The sequence below is a fragment of the Odontesthes bonariensis genome, chromosome 19, assembly GCF_027942865.1.
Source record: "Odontesthes bonariensis isolate fOdoBon6 chromosome 19, fOdoBon6.hap1, whole genome shotgun sequence".
Classification (NCBI taxonomy): domain Eukaryota; kingdom Metazoa; phylum Chordata; class Actinopteri; order Atheriniformes; family Atherinopsidae; genus Odontesthes; species Odontesthes bonariensis.
In genome coordinates, this window is record NC_134524.1 from 8320744 (window position 1) to 8338096 (window position 17353).

The 17353-nt window shown below is 43.0% G+C and overlaps 2 protein-coding genes across 3 annotated transcripts; one reads left to right on the forward strand and one right to left on the reverse strand.

Annotated features, from left to right (window-relative positions):
* The first annotated feature begins 293 nt into the window (after window positions 1-293).
* Window positions 294-6137, forward strand: oxa1l (OXA1L mitochondrial inner membrane protein). Its single transcript, XM_075451908.1, has 11 exons — window positions 294-409; window positions 1932-2066; window positions 2346-2450; window positions 2537-2810; window positions 2922-3065; window positions 3160-3245; window positions 4141-4305; window positions 4402-4506; window positions 4584-4746; window positions 4851-4931; window positions 5696-6137. Exons 1-11 carry the CDS (start codon window positions 299-301, stop codon window positions 5815-5817), a joined length of 1491 nt encoding a protein of 496 aa, XP_075308023.1. The 5' UTR covers window positions 294-298; the 3' UTR covers window positions 5818-6137.
* On the reverse strand, window positions 6064-16802 carry slc7a7 (solute carrier family 7 member 7). Of its 2 annotated transcripts, XM_075451909.1 has the most exons (11): window positions 16552-16802; window positions 16011-16051; window positions 14375-14988; window positions 11563-11688; window positions 11280-11424; window positions 10167-10290; window positions 9973-10076; window positions 9791-9887; window positions 9534-9683; window positions 9222-9405; window positions 6064-6640 (listed from the first exon to the last, which is right to left on the reverse strand). In XM_075451909.1, the coding sequence occupies exons 3-11, from the start codon at window positions 14841-14843 to the stop codon at window positions 6567-6569; spliced, it is 1473 nt and encodes a 490-aa protein (XP_075308024.1). In that variant the 5' UTR covers window positions 14844-14988; window positions 16011-16051; window positions 16552-16802; the 3' UTR covers window positions 6064-6566. The 2 variants fall into 2 exon arrangements, with proteins under 2 accessions (XP_075308024.1, XP_075308025.1); XM_075451910.1 differs by lacking the exon at window positions 16011-16051.
* Between the last annotated feature and the right edge of the window lie 551 nt (window positions 16803-17353).

The following is a 17353-nucleotide window of genomic DNA, read 5'->3' on the forward strand; positions in this document are numbered from 1 at the left end:
ATCAACACAGCATGCACAGCTGCATGTTTTTAATCCAGTTAATCTATCGTCAAACCTGAGAAGTTGATAGTCACAGTATAAGTTTCCAAAATGATTATTTGATGAGAGGGAAATAGTTCTTCATCGGTGACGAGCACTTCTCACTTGTTACCTGGGCTATCTGATCAGATCAGAACATAATTATTTTAAAGACCCTGAGCGAGTAAACAAAAAGAAAAAACCTGCGCAAAGTGCGTTGCAGCAGGCTAAGCGAATTGACACTTCGCGCTTACCGTAGAAGCTTCTTATTCATGCCAACATGGCTGCCATCAGGAGTGGGGTGACTCCGGGCTGCTTAGTAAGATGTTTCCTGCGGCAGACTGGGAAACCGAGCCGGGGCAACCACCATCTTTCAGACGTTTGGAACCACGTATGTTGACATTACAGTTTGGCATGCGTTGCTCTGTTCCTGCATCTGAACCACAGACGTAAACAGCGCTTCTCTGCAGCTAGCAGGCTAGCCGGCTAGCCTCCTAGCATGCTCACGGTGTTACGAGTGCGTGTCTCCTGTGTGACTTTGACAGCGACTGTGGAAAAAAACAGGCGCCCTAGCCGCTTATTTTTGTGAGATAATAGTGGTTTCCAAAGAGGACAGGATAAGTATTTTAGCTGGAGGTGCTAAAGGTTTGCTTTCATAACATGCTGCCGTTATTTATTTTTAGGACATTATTTAGTGAAGTAATCGCTGCATCTCTGTGGCTTCACAGGCCCTAAACAACCGTAAACAGCTACGTGTTTAGTAAATAACAAACAGAGAGTTCCTCATGGAGTAGACGTACTTGTTATGTTGTGAATCGTTGACTTGTTAGGTTTAGTTTTTAACTAGTCGTGGTTTAGTTTACAGCGAACTGCTGTGTGTTGTAGTAACACGGTTCTGCCGTCAGATGTCACTATATCCCAGGTTTAACTTAAACGTTCTTGGCTGTTTTTGTTTGTTTTGTTTGTGTTTTATCTTCATAAAGGGCAAATTGCTCAAATTTAAATTGCTTATTTAATTTGTTAATATAACAAATCAATTGTTTGCTTGACACGAGCATGTTATGGGTGAATTATTACAAATGCCAAACCAGTATCACACCAGTTGATTGTTACAACAGTTAAAGAAATATCTGCCTCAAATCATTTTAGACAGAAATCATTTGACAACAAGAATTATAGCAGCCATCGTTGTTTCTTTAGTGCGTGATGTTACCTTCAGTAGGTACACTAGGTTTAAAAGAAGATGGGTTTTATATAAATAAAACATCTGTCACCTGAAACATACTAGGACAACCCTCGCAGAGTGCATCATCCATGAAGGCCTTTGCACTTTTCTGCAAAAAGTGTCCCAGATGTGCCTCAAATTTCAATATTTACCCACCTATTCACAATGTTTCTTGAAATGAAACCTGGTAGTTGTTGCCAGATGTTGCCAGAAAAAGAAATGCAGCCTTCATGTTCCATCTACTCTCCCACCTTCACACACAAATAATCACCTATTTGTTGTACTACTGCAGCTATTGATGAGGAAAGTCTTGAGGTAAATGGTTAAACTATGCCAAAATTACAGATTTATATATTCGAGGTATTTAATTTTCCTGAACTGTCCATATTGTCAGCCAATCTGTGATATTAGCTGACCAAGTTTCCATTATTACCATTAAACTTGTGGAAAACCAACATGCAGTATTATTCTGCAGCTTCCTTATAAATCAGATTACAGCATGATGCATCCACCAGTCCGGATTAGGTTCTGCTGAACTTAACATTCTTTATTATTTTTGTTATTTCTGTAAAATAACGCAGGCTAAAAATCACTGCAGCTCAGAGCTGTTTAGTCCGACCCATTGCACAGCCTGAGTACTTGTAGCTCACCTTTCTGTAGATGACTGATTTTTATGGTGTCCAAACAGCGGTTACTCCAGACGTCCAACCTGCACACGGTGTTTGGGTGCAGCAGTCGCTCCACCTGCGTCCAGCTGGGCCGCAGACACCAGGGAAAGCTCCTCTGGGTGAACGCAGTCGCAGTCAGACACAACAGCTCACAGGTGAGAGTAACCTCCAGGTTTTCCTCTGCCGCTCAACTTTGCAATAAACGCAGGCATGAAACCTTTTCTATGATTTGTATTATTCCTATATCCAATAGCGCAGTTTATGTTAATAGATTATCCACAGAACAGAGCAAGCTGTACCATCTGTGATGTGATGACGTTGATCCAGCCTTATAAATGTCTTCTCCCTATAAATTCATTGTTTTAATCTTAAAACTCACGTCCCTGTTGGATTCAGCTGCTGCGCTGCGACTGACCTGTGACGGATTCTTACAGATCCCACCTGATGATGGCTCGATGGCGCCTCCTGTCCTGCAGTCGTCCCCCATCTCCGTGCCTGCTGACTCCATCCCCGTCGCCACGCAGACGCTCTCTGAGCAGGTGGCCGGGACTAAATTCACACAGTTCGGGCCTTCGGTTTATCCCCGTTTAAGCTCACAAAGTTTTTCCGTCACTGATGCTTTCAGATCCCAGTTGAAACCATTTCCGTGGCAGCGTCCGTGGCAGACGGCTCGGCTCTTCCTCCACTTGTGGACTCCACCCCTGTTTTAACTCAGCTGGTCGGGGAGCAGATGGCTGATGTGGCCCCCACTGCAGCGGACGTCCTGCAGGCCGTGGCTGCTGAATCTCGGCTCACAGAGCTCGGACTGGGCGGTAACACACCTGTGGGTCTAATCCAGAACCTGTTGGAGTTCTTTCACATGGATGTGGGTTTGCCCTGGTGGGGGGCCATTGTTGTAGGTAAGCAGCAGTTCTTTTAAAGTGGTGAAGGCAGCCTACGTCACCATCTGATTGTCACGTGTTCCTTATATTGATGCGTCGTCTCTCATCTACTTTCTTCTTTCTGTACAGGAACGGTTCTGGCTCGTATGGCTGTGTTTCCCTTCATAGTGAAGGGCCAGAGAGAGGCAGCCAAGCTGAACAACGTGCTTCCTCAGATCACTAAACTAACCAACAGAATGAATGAGGCCAAGCAGAGTGGAAACAAATTTGAATGTGAGTGTTTACTCCTCTCTTTCCTTGTATTGAGGCTTTTTTTTTTTAGGTGTCCAACTCATCCCGAGCGGGTGTGTTTTGTTTTCTGCTGCAGTTGCCAGCGCGTACTCTGATCTGAACTTATTCCAGAAGAAGCACGATGTCAATCCTCTGCGTGGCTTCCTGGTTCCTCTGGTGCAGGTGGGTTCATCTCTTCATGGCGGTGAGGCTGCAGCTCAAACTCGTGCTTCACTACATTTATTTAGCAAAGCTCAAAACCTTTGAGCTGAACAACCCATAAGAAGAAGAAAACATTAACATCAAGTTCTATAAAGGTAGTTTCCACAAGACAAATTTAAACATACATTCATCCTTATAGATCAGAAACAAACGAGTGTTAAAATCCAGGGGAAGCATTTTTAATAGAATAGTTTCCATCGCTTTCAGCTTCCCACTAAGTCAAAAACGCCACAAAAAACTATGTTTCTACATATAAATATTGGATTTTTGTAAGATAAAAACTGTCTGAAATCAAATAAATACACTTTTGTAAAACTGTTAAATTATTAAAAAGTGAACAATGAAGACGTATGAAGTCCACAACACTCATGTGTGGTATTTGTTTTCCTAGAGAAATCAGCAGGCTTTTCTTTAGAGTTCAGGAGAAAGTGGCCTCGCAACTTATTTGGCTTCGTGTCGTCGGTCAGACGCTGATATTTTGACACACTCAGCACGATGTGGTCTCTCTTTATTACCAGCCGTTTTACTTGTGAAGCCCAAGGAAAGGTTTTCCTTGTCACATCTTTTTTTTTAGTTGCATCTTTTGGTGTTGTTTCATCGTTTGCCTGATTTTCAGATCACAAACCTGCAAAAAGTACATTTTATTCAGCCTTTCTGCTCCCATCCCATCATAACTTTGAGCCCTCCACTTTGGGAACCACTGACTCTCATTCTGACTTAAAGTTTAGCGTTTTTACACGGGCTTTTATCTGCAGAATAAGTTTTGTTTGTTTAGTCTTCAGCATTTTTCTTTAACATCAGAGATTTTATCGAAAGCTGAGCTTTCTTTCTGTTTGTGTGTGTTGATGTCCCTCAGGCGCCAGTCTTCATCTCCTTCTTCATCGCTCTGAGGAAGATGGCGTACCTGCCGGTGCCCAGCATGCAGACAGGAGGTCTCCTCTGGTTTACTGACCTGACGGCAGCAGATCCTTTCTATATTCTACCTATTACTGTCACTGGGACCATGTTCTTCATCCTGGAGGTGAGCCAGCTCTTATTTAGCTCTTCTGTTTTCTGAGACGACTAAAAAAGGAATAGCTAAACCTCTTGTGGAGTACTGATCTTACTTTTTCTTCAGCTTGGTGCAGAGTCTGGTTTTGACAACCCCAATCTGCGAGCCATGAAGACAGTGTTCAGAATCATGCCTTTAATCATCCTCCCTCTCACCATCAACTTCCCCACGGTCAGTGTCTTCTGTTTGGACCGTCACTTAAAGCTCTGCTGCAGCAACATCTGAGTTTAAAAATGCTTTTTCCTCAGGCGGTGTTCACCTACTGGCTGACTTCAAACTGCTTCTCCCTGTGTCAAGTCTTCCTACTCAGACATCCCTTAGTCAGAGAGAAGTTCAAGATCCCCGAGAGGATCAAACACCCGGACTCCGCCATGCCTCAGAATGACGGACTTATTGAAAGCATGAAAAAGGGTTTGTGTTACAGAAATGAGTCGCAAGATTGAGATGCGTTTCTTGGTTCATTTACTAAAACATCAGAAAGTTGCTCATTATTTCTGTCTGGTTTTGGTTTTTAGGTTGGAAGAACGCTCAGCTGGCTCATCAGCTGGAAGAGAGGGAAAAGAGAATAAAGAATCACCTGGATCTCGCTTCCAAAGGTCAGTGGGACCAATTATTGTTCCTTATTAGGCTTTATTTGTGTGTAATGACTCTGGATTAGATGAAAGAAAAGTAGAGATTCAATGGAAAAGGTGAAAAATTACATTAAACATTGATATAATACACAATTCAGTGTTTTTTTTAGAACTAAATTTGAATATTTCAGACCATTAAAAGATGACTGACATCCTTTTAAAGAAAAAAAGAGCCTTTCATTGGATGGGGCAAGTTCGCCCTCTTGTGGCTTTTTTGGAGTACTGCACACAGACTGAGACCAGCAATGATCAGTGCTGCTTTAGTTTGGTTTCTGGACTCATTTATCTAAATTTTACAACAGAAAACGGTGTTAAAATGTTGCTAAATCTCTTATTTTCATTGTGAAATACAAGTTTTCTTGGTATAACCACCGTTTAGCGGTTTTATGTCTGCATAGGTTCTTAGCCACCGAGTTTCACAGTTTCAGTGTCAGTTCCACCTGTTCAGATTATTTTCTGAAGTCTTTATGAGAAGCAAACCTTAGATGTTTTGGTCCTTATTCTTTCGGCTTATATATATTTATTGGTGATTAGTGGCAGGTCCTTGTGGCAGCTGTCTTTTTAAAGGCTAAATAATCAGTTGGTTGCAGCCATTTATCAAATACTTTATATGTTCTTTTATCTGGAAGCACTTCCATGTCTAATGCAAATATGAATGCGTTCACATTGAGCTCTGCTGTGTGTATTATTCACTCAGTGGATCTAAGCTTTTCCCTTTTACTTTGCAGGTCCACTGAGGCAGACTTTTACCCACAATCCTCTCCAGCAGACGCCCCCCATAGCCGCAGCATCCACTAAAGAGAAGCCAGCTCAAGGCAAAGCAAGACCGTGGAAGGACACCATAGGATGAATGCCGTCGGCTGTTGGCTCCACAGTATAATGAATTGTGTATATGTTTATACTCGGAAGAGAAGAAATGTCGGGACTTGGTTGTGATTGTGTATTATTCCAGCTAAAATATAAACTCTGCCTTTAAAAAAGTTTGGTGATTGTCGTGATATTCTGCTTAACCGTGAGTGCGCTGCACATCGTCTGCTTATTGGGGATAAAAATTTAAAAAAAGAGTCGTTTGAATCAGACACTGCAGGAGAACGAGTTCCTTTTTGTAAAAATAGCCCTTTACTTCACAGCTGACAGTATAAAACCTTTTACAAACCTTTTCATACATGAGTGAGTGTGGAGTTGCATTGTCTGATATCTTTTATTGCCCATTTTTCTTTGTGCGAATAGTGATGATAACGAGGCTGTTTCGGTTTCAAAGACGCCGACTCGGAACAATTCGACAACGATTTGCAGCCTTCAAGTAAAATCAGAAAAGTATTTCACGCGTGCAATTTCACAAAAATACTTGGTACATCAATTAAATAATTCTCTACAAAGATGAGCAGTCCTGCAGTAGGAAATGGTGGTGACATTTTCAGGAGAGCATCATAATGTCGTCCCGAGTGAAATTCAGCCAACAAGCACCCGATTGATAAGTCGGGGAGCCACGTTCAGCTCGGACCCGAAATGTTCGTCTGATGAGGTGTCGGGTCGGGAAGAGTTCAGGCTCCGACTCTTTGAGTCAGCCGTCTCTGGCTAGATGGCAGATCCAAGCACCTACTCCGCCTTGTCGACATCCATCTCCGTCAGAACTGAGTAGCACACTTTCTGAATCAGGACGCCAGATTTGGCTGAAAGAGGCAGAAACAGGAGGACGGTTAGAAAGGCCACTTTTATCCAGCTGTTCCAACTAAAGTTTACATCAATGAAATCAAAGGCACATATAAAAGCTAAGCATCAAGTCCATCAACATTCATATTCAACCATTTTCTGTTTGTAAACAAAGTAAAATCATTCAGAAATTGGACTCAAATGGGAGCCACAGAGTTGTCTTATGAAATCTAAACGCTGTAATGATTATTCCAAGAAATGACGGTGATGGTGCAAATCAAACTGTCACCTAAAGGGCTTCTAATAGATGGTCAAACAGAAATAACTTAATTCAGCCACAGCTATATATTTGTTATTAAAAGTTATTCACTGATGATGGTAATAATTCAGGCTCGAGTCTCTCTAGAACATGCAATAACTAATTCTATTAATCAGCATCAGGTCAGTAATATTATTTGTAATTAAAATAGATAACAAACTTAAAGTGAGTCTTTCTAAAGTAAAAACAGGGAGGGAGTCACTACTCTGTGAAAGGGAATGAGTGAAAAATGAAAAAAAAAAGTGAGCCAATTTAGTGTTTTACTCTCCAGGTAATAGACCAAAACCTGCTCATGTCATAAAAAACACAAGTTCCCAAAGTAGGATGAATGCTCCCTTGAATAAACGGGTATAAACACAGGTCACCTGAGGAGTCAACTGATCAACAGACAATAAAATCCAGTAGAGACATGAGCAGGTAGCGTTTGTTAGAATTAGAATTGATGTCATCTCTGCTTTGGTTTCAGATGTTCTTTTGTCTGAAGCTTTAAACATCACTGCGAGGTGGAAATTTAATGTTTCTGTCAAACTGTTCAACAGTTTCTCAGGGAATAGTGAGTTCATCGTCTATGGCAGAGATCTGAGAAGGCGGAGTTTTCCTAAAACTCCCCCACACTCGCAATCCTGCACATGCTCAGCAGCCGGGAGCCAAGTTTATCGCTTACTGTTGTTTGATGAAAAATCTAAACTTCATGAAATGCATAAATGGTCTGATATGTACTCTAAATCACTGAAATATTCAGAGAATCCAGAGACAGAAGTGGAAAGCAGTCATGAGCGTTTGTGAACTTCAGCCGTTAAAAAACATGATTCTGCGGAGGAAATCACCCCACGGACTCAGGAACCTCCTGAAAATCTTTGTCCCCGGGCAGAGTTCATGTCAGATGTAGAATTAAACTCATGCCTAACAACCCTGTAAGGCAGGGCGAGTTTATTTGTAGAGCACAATTCGTACACAAGGCAATTCAGAGTGTTTTAAAGAGTGCTGTAAAGGTCCAAAAATGCTGTTTCCCTCTCTGGACCCAAACTGAAGCAATCATGTGGATTGACTTGTAAATCCTTCATTCTTCCTGGAAATGCCTCTGGGATAAAGAGGAGGGGCAGCATCCAGCTTCTTATCTTATTATTGAATGGGTGCATATGTGAAGGCATTATTGATGCTGAACAGCGTTTGCAGCAACACATGCAGCCATCCAGAGGACATCCGTTTGAAGAGAGGCATTGCTTATCTCAGCAAAACAATGTCAGACCACATTCTGCACGTACTGCAGCAGCATGACCGGAGTGAACGAGTGCCGGTGCTAAACTGATGTGGCTTTTGTCCTATTTTCAACTAAATATTGTGGTTTAAGTGATCCACATGTCATTAAAGCAAATCTCTGCGTGAGAGATTTTTTATTAAGCAGAAAACACACTTCACAGGAGAGGTTTCAAGGTGCTGGAGACGGTGTGGGAGCCAGGATGCAAATCACTGGCATATATTCTGGGATTGTCCAGTCATAAAACATTTCTGGTTAGAGATACACAAAACATTGGAAAGTATATTTAATGTGAAAATACCTTTCCAGTTTTGTATTTTTTATTTTAGGGAAAGATGATTTTCACCCAGGGCACTTCAACAATTACTTATTTAGTGTTTCTGTTTGTAAAAAAAACCTTCACTGGGCACTGGCTGCTTACTGACTCCTCCACAATAGAGGAATAGAAGGATATAGTTAATGAAGTATACAAATGAACAGATTTATTAAGTTGTGGTCAGAGTGGGTCTCCTATGTACAACAGTCACGGCCAGATTTCGTGGAGTTAACAAATTGATAGATTTGGTTTTTGTGGTGGTGTTTTGTCTTTTGGTTTGTTTTATTTATTTATTTCTTTAACTCTTGGGATTTATTTGTTTTGTTTCAGTTTTTCTCATAATCTGATACACAGCTCTTCTGTCTAAGGAAAAGGTTGCTCGGTCTCCTGTTTATTTTATTTAATATTTTATTTAATTGTTTATAGAAACCCAGATGTTGATGTCTCAACATACCATGTACATTTCTGTTACATCCCTCTGTTCTTTTTATTTTAATAAAAAAAAGAAAATGGAAGAATTTTTTTGTCATGCTGTAGAGGACACAAAGACACCACCAAAAGACCACAAAAATGTCAACCGGCCGTAAAGGAAATTGTTCTGCTGCAGGGCTGCAAAATGAGTCAGAAGCTCCTCGTTTTAGGGTTCTCGGGCTCCTCTAGTGTTGCTTTAACATGAAAACACGGGGAGAAACCTGCGTCAAGTCTTACCGATGAAGCTGCGCAGCCACAGCGGCCTCTTGCTGGCCGGAGTGTAGCAGCAGAGGAAGTAAACGGGCACCCCTGACAGGGCGATGCCGATGCCGATCAAGGAGTTGATGGTGTCGCTGTAGAGCGGCACCACCACCAGGAAGACGGTAAGGAGGCAGAAAATGATGGGGAAGACCAGACTGAGCTGTGAAAGGAAATGAGAGAGGAACATTCTGAGATGATGTGATCTTTAGCTCCGGAGGACCATGTTTTTAAGGAGAAATCAGTCACAGACTTTAATTAAATCAAATTAAATCAATTAAATCAAATTACCTTTAAGGGTCTCTCCCTGTCGGGCTGCTTCCAGCGCAGATATAGCTGCCCCAGAATAGACAGACCAACAAAGAACCAGTAGCTGAAGCTGTAGTAGTTGATCAGCCTGAAGACGTCCTCAACGCACAGGTAGATAAGAGCCATGAAGCCCTGGAGTAAAAAAAAAAACAGATTCAGATTCAGTCAAACTGAGAAATGTGACGATAAACGGCCGCCGAATGTCAGGACAACAGAAGATAAAATGAGCTCTCACTGACGTTGAAGAGCAACGCTGGGATGGGAGTGTAGCGGTGGACATGGATCATGCAGAGGAAGTCAGGAAGTTGCCCCTCCCTGGAGCCCACGAAGAACAGCCTTTTGAGATAAAAGATAAGACGATGGGACGTGCCGAGTGACACGAGACAGCAAGAGGCGTTTCGTCATCTCGTGTTATTCTCACCTGGAGGCGGCCACGATGGAGGCGTTGAGTCCTCCGAAGCAAGACAGAGCGACGGCGAAGGGAATGGTCCAGTTCATCACGCCGAACACCTGATCTGCAAACGTCTGCAAACAAAAAGTGGATTTTAACGGAAGCTGCGCTGGTTTGATGTACACCTTCAGTTCTATTATTTACTGAGGATCACAGGAACTCACCACAGCCACAGCATCACTGTCTAAGATGGCGTTGATGGGGAGGATGGTGTAGTAGGCGACGTTGGTCAGAATATAGATCACTGTTACGATGGGCATGGAGATGGCAATGGCCAGAGGCAGATTCCTGCAGTTCACAGAAACAAACAGCAGAGGGAGACAGAGGAGAGTGTTTACAGTCTCTGTGGGACAGGATCAGGATGAGGTGAAGTTGTTTGTCACTTAATCTCCCTGGGAACTCTGGGAGAGGCCTTTAGATCCAATCACACGTGCAGTCTCATTTAATCTGATCGGGGTTTGGCTGTGTGAATCAAAGTCAGCTCAAAGCTTTAACACGCACACACTTTCAGACATCCAAACACCTTCCTGATCTTTCTCTGGCTTTCCTAGACCTGTGTTTTATATTGTTTTATGAAGCTCTGGACCAACAGCATTTCTGTTGTGCAGAAGGTAAAACAGGGAGGTTTTTGAAGCTCCACTCATGCATGTTTAGCCTGGGAAAAGTCATGCATAAATCTGTTAAAAGTGGAGGAGGACCGGGTACATTCTGCTACAGGAAATCAAACTCAAGCTCTAAGGGTTGTAGATTTGAGAAATATGAGAAAATTATATATTTTATCCTTAAGCAGTTCTTCCCCGTCTTTAAATGTTGTGTTTGTCACTGCTGTTCATTCCTTTTCTGTGTAAAACTACAGTCCAGGATTTACCTGCTGGAATTTTACATTAGATAATTCATCTTTATGTGCAAAGCATTAGTTACACAAATCAGAAATTTAATAGTAAATCTGTACAGATTTGTAAAATGTGCATTAATCTTAACTTAGACTGTGTCCTGCATGTTCCTGACGCTGACGGATCATTAACCAAATGAGGATTTGTTTACGTGAGGAAGACCTCATTCTGTTCCTGCAGAACATTGACATCAGACTATCTTATTAAACAGAAACATTTTAAACCATAAACATCTCGAGTCTCAGTCAGGTTTCAGGTAGCACAGTCATCATCCAAATTAAAAACCCTGTGTGTTCAGTTTCAGGTGTACGAGCCAGTGATTGTCCCTTTATACATATAGATAAGAAACAACTTCCATCATGTCTTATGTCCCACTTTGCTCACCTCTCTGGATTTTTGATCTCCTCTGTGACAAAGTTGAGCGTGTCCCATCCGGAGTAGGAGAACAGAGCCGAGTACAGAGCCAGAGCGAGGTCTCCTGGATCCTGAGAGGAGCCAGCGAACATGCTCTCAAAGTTCTGAGTGTAACCTGGAAAAACAGAAACTATCAATGACACCGAGAAGCTCACTGAATCCATGGTGCTTTAACCCTGTTAGATGTCATGTGCAGAAGTCTACTCATCATCTAAGCTTTGGCAGGAAGGTGAGTTAGTGACTGGCTTTGTACCTTGTCCGATCTTCACCAGGCCAGTGATGATGACGGCGATCAGGGCGATGACTTTGGCGTAGGTGAAGAAGTCCTGGACCCTCGTGCCCCACTTCACATAGGCACAGTTAACGAAGGTCAGCAAACCTGTGGGCGAGCCACCAGTTACGCACGTTCGGTGTCACTCACAGAAACAATTCGGTCAACGGCTCCAGTGGAGACATTTGCTCTGTAAACTCAGCGCGGCAGCATGTTTCCGTGTGGCTGATTTGAGGAAACGCTGCTGCTGACTCAAGCGGACCGGCCGGACTGTTGTTTGTCCGAGGAGGAAACAGCTGAGAGCAGCACATAGAGGGCCGACACACACACACACACACACACACACACACACACACACATACACACACACACACACACACACACACACACTGCAACATGCACAAAGACACGCAGGTACAGTCGTGGAAGCGAGACGAGCTTTAAAACCTCAGAAACCGCCACCGACCTGATACATTTCAGTTCAAAGTTTCAGCGCTTTGCTCTTACTGATCCCTAAACGTCTGATAAGATATAGAGGTCCAGGCCGCTATTTTTCTGACGTGTTGTTCTCCTTCACCTTGAACAGGGTCGCTGTTCCTGGAGAACATGTTGTGCTTTTCCCTGCAACTTTATCTTTCTCTGGTGTCTTATCAGCACAAGACCTCTCCTTGTTAGGTTCATAAACACTGTTGTTCAGGTGCAACACTGAGTTTCAGTAAAAAAAAGAAAAAGATGTCTGATTTTTATCAAACCTCCCTCTTTGAGAGGAGTGTTTCTCTCGTTGTGCAACCTTTTCCTGACGCCACACGTCTTACGGATGCTGATGAATTAATCCACCTGAGAACGAGCTGACAGGAAATATTTTATCTACATGTGCGTCAACGGTTCATCCACATTGGTTGGATGTTTACATCACGGCTCTCTTCCTAGTATTGACCACTGAGGACGCTTCCAGACGAATTATTCGCAACACTATCCACTGCTTTTACAGCCCAAGGATCATAACAAGGTCTGAGCCCGACAGGACGTCCGGTCAAACATAACAGAACACAACACCTCAGGAGGAGGCAACCGGCGACGGCTGGTGGAGAGGGGAGGCTTTGCCACACAGAAGTAGGGCCGCAGTGTGTTTACAATGAAAGCTTAGGACGGTGGGAGGTGGGAGATCAAGTTTAAGAGGCTGGCTGACTGGTAGTGGAGGTCAAATATAGACCACAGGTGAGACGGAATGGAGATTTTTTTTTAAAGCAATTTCTTCAGCACGTTTGTACAGCCCCGTTTTTCTCAAAAACACAGAATGAAAAGCTTTCGTGTCATTCTAACCAGTGAAAAATAGGACAAAAGCAACATATCAGACAATAAAAATGACCACAATTAATTCCACCTGCTCAAACCTGAGACAACACGAGCGTCAAAAGATGATTCCTTCTGAAAATACTGTCAACATGTTGTGCTTTTGATTAAAAATGCTTCAGTTTTGGCTGAGAAATTAAATGTTCAAGTCTTTGATGGTAAAAAGAGAATCCAAGAGAGGCTTTTAGAAGAAAAAGCAGGAGGAGGTTCGTCACCAATGAGCACATAGATAACAAATTGATATCATATCACATTTTTTAAGAATCAGGAGAGATTTCTGTCTGCGGGGTCAAGGCTGAAGCCAGCACTCAGTGTTCAATGCAATGAAAACAGACACCATTCGGTCGTGGAAATCACTGCATGGGCTCAGGATCGCGTTCCTCCCCTCCGCTCTACAGTCTTTATGTTGTCTTTGACAGGAAATGCGCGCCAGTCTTTTACTCAAACAGTGTGATCCAAACTGTGTTTTAACCTTGACTGAAATGGGCCAACGCGACATTGAAGCAGGTCGTCTCCTAATCTCAATTTCTCTTGTTTTATTTTGATTTTTGTATCAATGAGGCCATCTGTGACAGGAAGTTTTAGCTTGGTTTACTTTTATGGTTGACTCCTGTGCTGAGCTGTCAGAGTGTTTTAGCCTCTCAGCTCAGAGTCTTCCTGCAGTGAGGACTTTACCTCACAGCTATCAGCTGAGCTGAGCGCTGCTTATCAGTGCATGGCACAACTGAGAGTGTGCTTTTATTCATAATGTTAGGCCGCACATTCCTTTCAAGCAGGCGGGTGGATGAATGAGTCTTACTGATAGTAAACGATAGAAACGAGAACAATATAATCACATTACATGGTGAATGTCAGGGTTTATCTGGGGTTCATCACTGCAGTAAGCTCTGCGTTTGGCCTGTTGTCTCGGTGTCCGGTTTCCTAAGTGTTGGTATTTCTTTGCTTCTCAACTTGGTTGCCTTTGTGAGCGGTTAGTTTAATTAATGCACTTTGTCAGCTCTATGTGCTCCTGTTTTTTGTACCGGTTACTTTAGCAATCCAGAGAATTTACCCCCTGTGTGTGTGTGTGTGTGTGTTTGTGTTTCTTGCTGTTCCCCGATCAGAAAAAGCTGTGACATCCCGTGTGAAGAGTATTTCTAAATCACTGCGCTCAGATTGAGCAAAACGACCTTTTTCCCCTTTACTCGTCCTAACTGAGATTTTAAGGGTGGCTCAGTTCCTCTTTCAACTCGTGTTTCAGCAAGATTTTCTGCAGCAGAACAGCTGACAGCAGCCATATCGTCACCATTTTTCACTTCTCCAGTCTCAAAAGCTCACATGCTGCGTCTCAGAAATGAAACAAGAAGACTCTTAGAACTGTTTTTTAAAAAAGAATCATTATAAAATAATTGTTCACAAAAAAAAAGAATCATTATAAAACACACTCTAAACGTTTACTTACATATACAAGCAGCAGCCAGCAGCCTGTTGGCCACGTATGGAGCGATACAGGTGGGAAAGATGGGCTGCACCATGTAGTTGGAGAACGTGATGGCTATGACAGCCTGGCTGGTCGGCTCGATGATCAGCAGGGACGTCCACAGGCGAATGAAGGCCAGGAAGGGCCCGAAGGCCTCCAGGATGTAGGCGTAGGAGGCTCCAGATTTGGTAATGGTGGTCCCCAGCTCGGCGTAGCACAGGGCCCCGAACACGGAGAAGATCCCACCGATGGTCCACACCACCAGAGAGAGGCCATAGGAGGCGCTGTGGATGAGGACGCCCTTGGGTGAGACGAAGATTCCCGAGCCGATCATGTTCCCCACGATCAGGCACACCCCGTTAAGGAGGGAGATCTCCTTCTTCAGCTTCATGGACTCCTGCGCAGACGGTGGTCCCCCATTACTGTCCTGAGCTGGGCTGTCGGACGCCATTGTTCAAGTTCTGACTCTTTATTCGTTGATTACAAAACAGTTTCCAGAGCAGAGTTTCTGTCACAAATGAAGACTGTTTTTTGCCTTGACGTCGGGCTGAAGATGGAACTTTTTCCTCCGTTTATCTGTGTTTATCTCCCGCCATCTGTGAAGGCAACACACAAGGTCATGTCAGGGACGCTGTTGCCGTGGACACTGATTTCCTCCTCACACACACGCCTAACAAATACTTGTGTTTTTTTCAGCCCTGCTCATAGCTGGTCAAACAAAAACATATTTACATGCCGCAGGCGTCAACCGGGGGGAACAAACATGCAAAATAACATATTACAACACTTGTGTGGACACTGTTGGGTTTGAAAGCATGTTTTGGGGATTGCAGAGCCATTAGGCCGCACAGCAAATGGCCTTTTAAGGTTGAGTGTATTTACAGAGAGACGGGGAGAGGAGCAAACATGCCTGAAAACACCGGCTCCTCATTAGTAACCACAAGCGGAGGAAGAAAACCTGACTCAGACACACATTTTGCCTCAGTCGCCCACATCGCCACCTACACACGCGCACAGTTTGGGAGTCAGCACAGTGTCTGATCACATGTTTGCCAAAGTTCATTATCCTCAGCATGTTCATTCAGCTTTCTGCTTATGTCCCGGCAGTGAGTTCAAATTAAAAGGCCCACACTGCTTAATTTCCCTAAAATCGATTCACTGAGGATGAAGTTTTGTTTCGGAAAAAAAACAGCGTGTTACTCTGACACCATATCCGTATATTCATATTCTTTGTTTACTTTTTTAGCCAGGTATATGCCAGTTCTAACCTTGATGTACTATGTTTGACAGAAACAAAGATAAATCAATCAAAAGAGTGAGGACAATGAAAATGGTGCTCAGACACGTGGAATGACAGCATGGAAACACATTTAGTCAGAGGGAATAATGACGTAAAAACTGACCCAAAGACAGTAAACACAAGACTCTAAGTAAAGAGCTCATTTGTCAAGATACTTGGGAGACGTCAGGATCATTAAACCTGGTGACAGAACCTGATACGAGCATGCACCGAGACACATTCTTTACTCTAGATTTGAGCAGAAATTGAGTAATATCAAAGACAATTGTAAAAGTGAGGCTTGTGAGGAGAAAGTAAAAGGCGGAGAGGTTCTGATACCTTGAGTCAGATCAGCAGCACGTGCCTTCATGAAGGAGTCTCTGCAAAGAAGAGGGACAGTAGACCGAATGATCGTGTGCCAAAGACATAAGGGGGGAGGCTCTTACAGAAAGGCAGTGCAAGGTTCAAATGCTGCTGATAAGAATTTCTTGAGTTACGAAAAAGTTAAGTTGTGGATGCAAACAAAATCTTCTGCACTCATCTCTACAACATTAGTGAAACCATTTCAGCGTGTTTTCTTTTCTCATGCGGCAGCTGAAAATCTGAAAGGTGACATGGATGTCATCACCTGGGTGTCCCATATCCAACCAATCTGCACCACTCCAAGGGAACTTTTCCTGATTCCTTCCATTTAAAATTACACAAAATCTCTCCTTTGATCTGAGTCATACCAACCAGCCAACCAGGAACACATGCAATATCATTCCAAGTTAATAAATGATTAGATAAATTGAGTCTGGGTTGTAAACCAGTGTCCTATCAGTGGTGTCCAAGCAGTGATGCAGGAGAGTACAAGCAGCTGGTACAGGAAAAAACTCACCTTCCCCAGATGTCGCTCAGCTCAGTTCTGCTCCTCTTGGATTGTTTAAAATAAACTGCAGCAGCCAGAAAACTGATCACAAAACATGTATAATTCCAGATTTTTATTCTTCACCTTACGGCAGCTTGATGTCTCATTGTTCTTCCTATCTGTTACAGTCGATAACAAGCCCCCCTCCTGCGTGTTTCCTCGACTTTGCTTCGTGCTCCACCTCTGCTCCTCATCTGTTGCACTTGTGGCTTTTATGGACTTCTGGTTTGGAACGTTTTTACTGCCAAGGAAACGAGTCAGAGGGAAGGAGGGCATTGTGTTGTATTAAATACTCTTGAGTGAGTTTCGGTCCAGAATGAAAAGGATGTAATTAAATCATCGCGCTCATCAAAGAGGTATTATCTTTGTGAAAGGAATTGGGCTGTTGAAGGCGACTTTTCTGGCAAAGGTTACGGTGAAATAAGCGCAGTACAGCGTCGTGTTTGGGTGTATCATCATGCAAATACAGCTGGAGTCCGATAATGCGATTATAATGGAAAACACAATGGACGAAACCAAAATAAAGCATCTGAGAGGAAATCTACTTATGCTTATTTTTACAGTATCAAATAATATCACGTTCATATAATGTAAATCATGACATTTTACTCAGTATTTCCTGGTTTACTGTTTTGGGACTATGGCTCCCTCTTGTGGATTTGAAATAAACTGCAGAATAAGAACGAGTTTAAAGCGATCTCAACATGCCATTTTTAATATTTTAGCGTGTCATGTAACATGAATGCACAGATTTTGATATATTCGTTTTTTT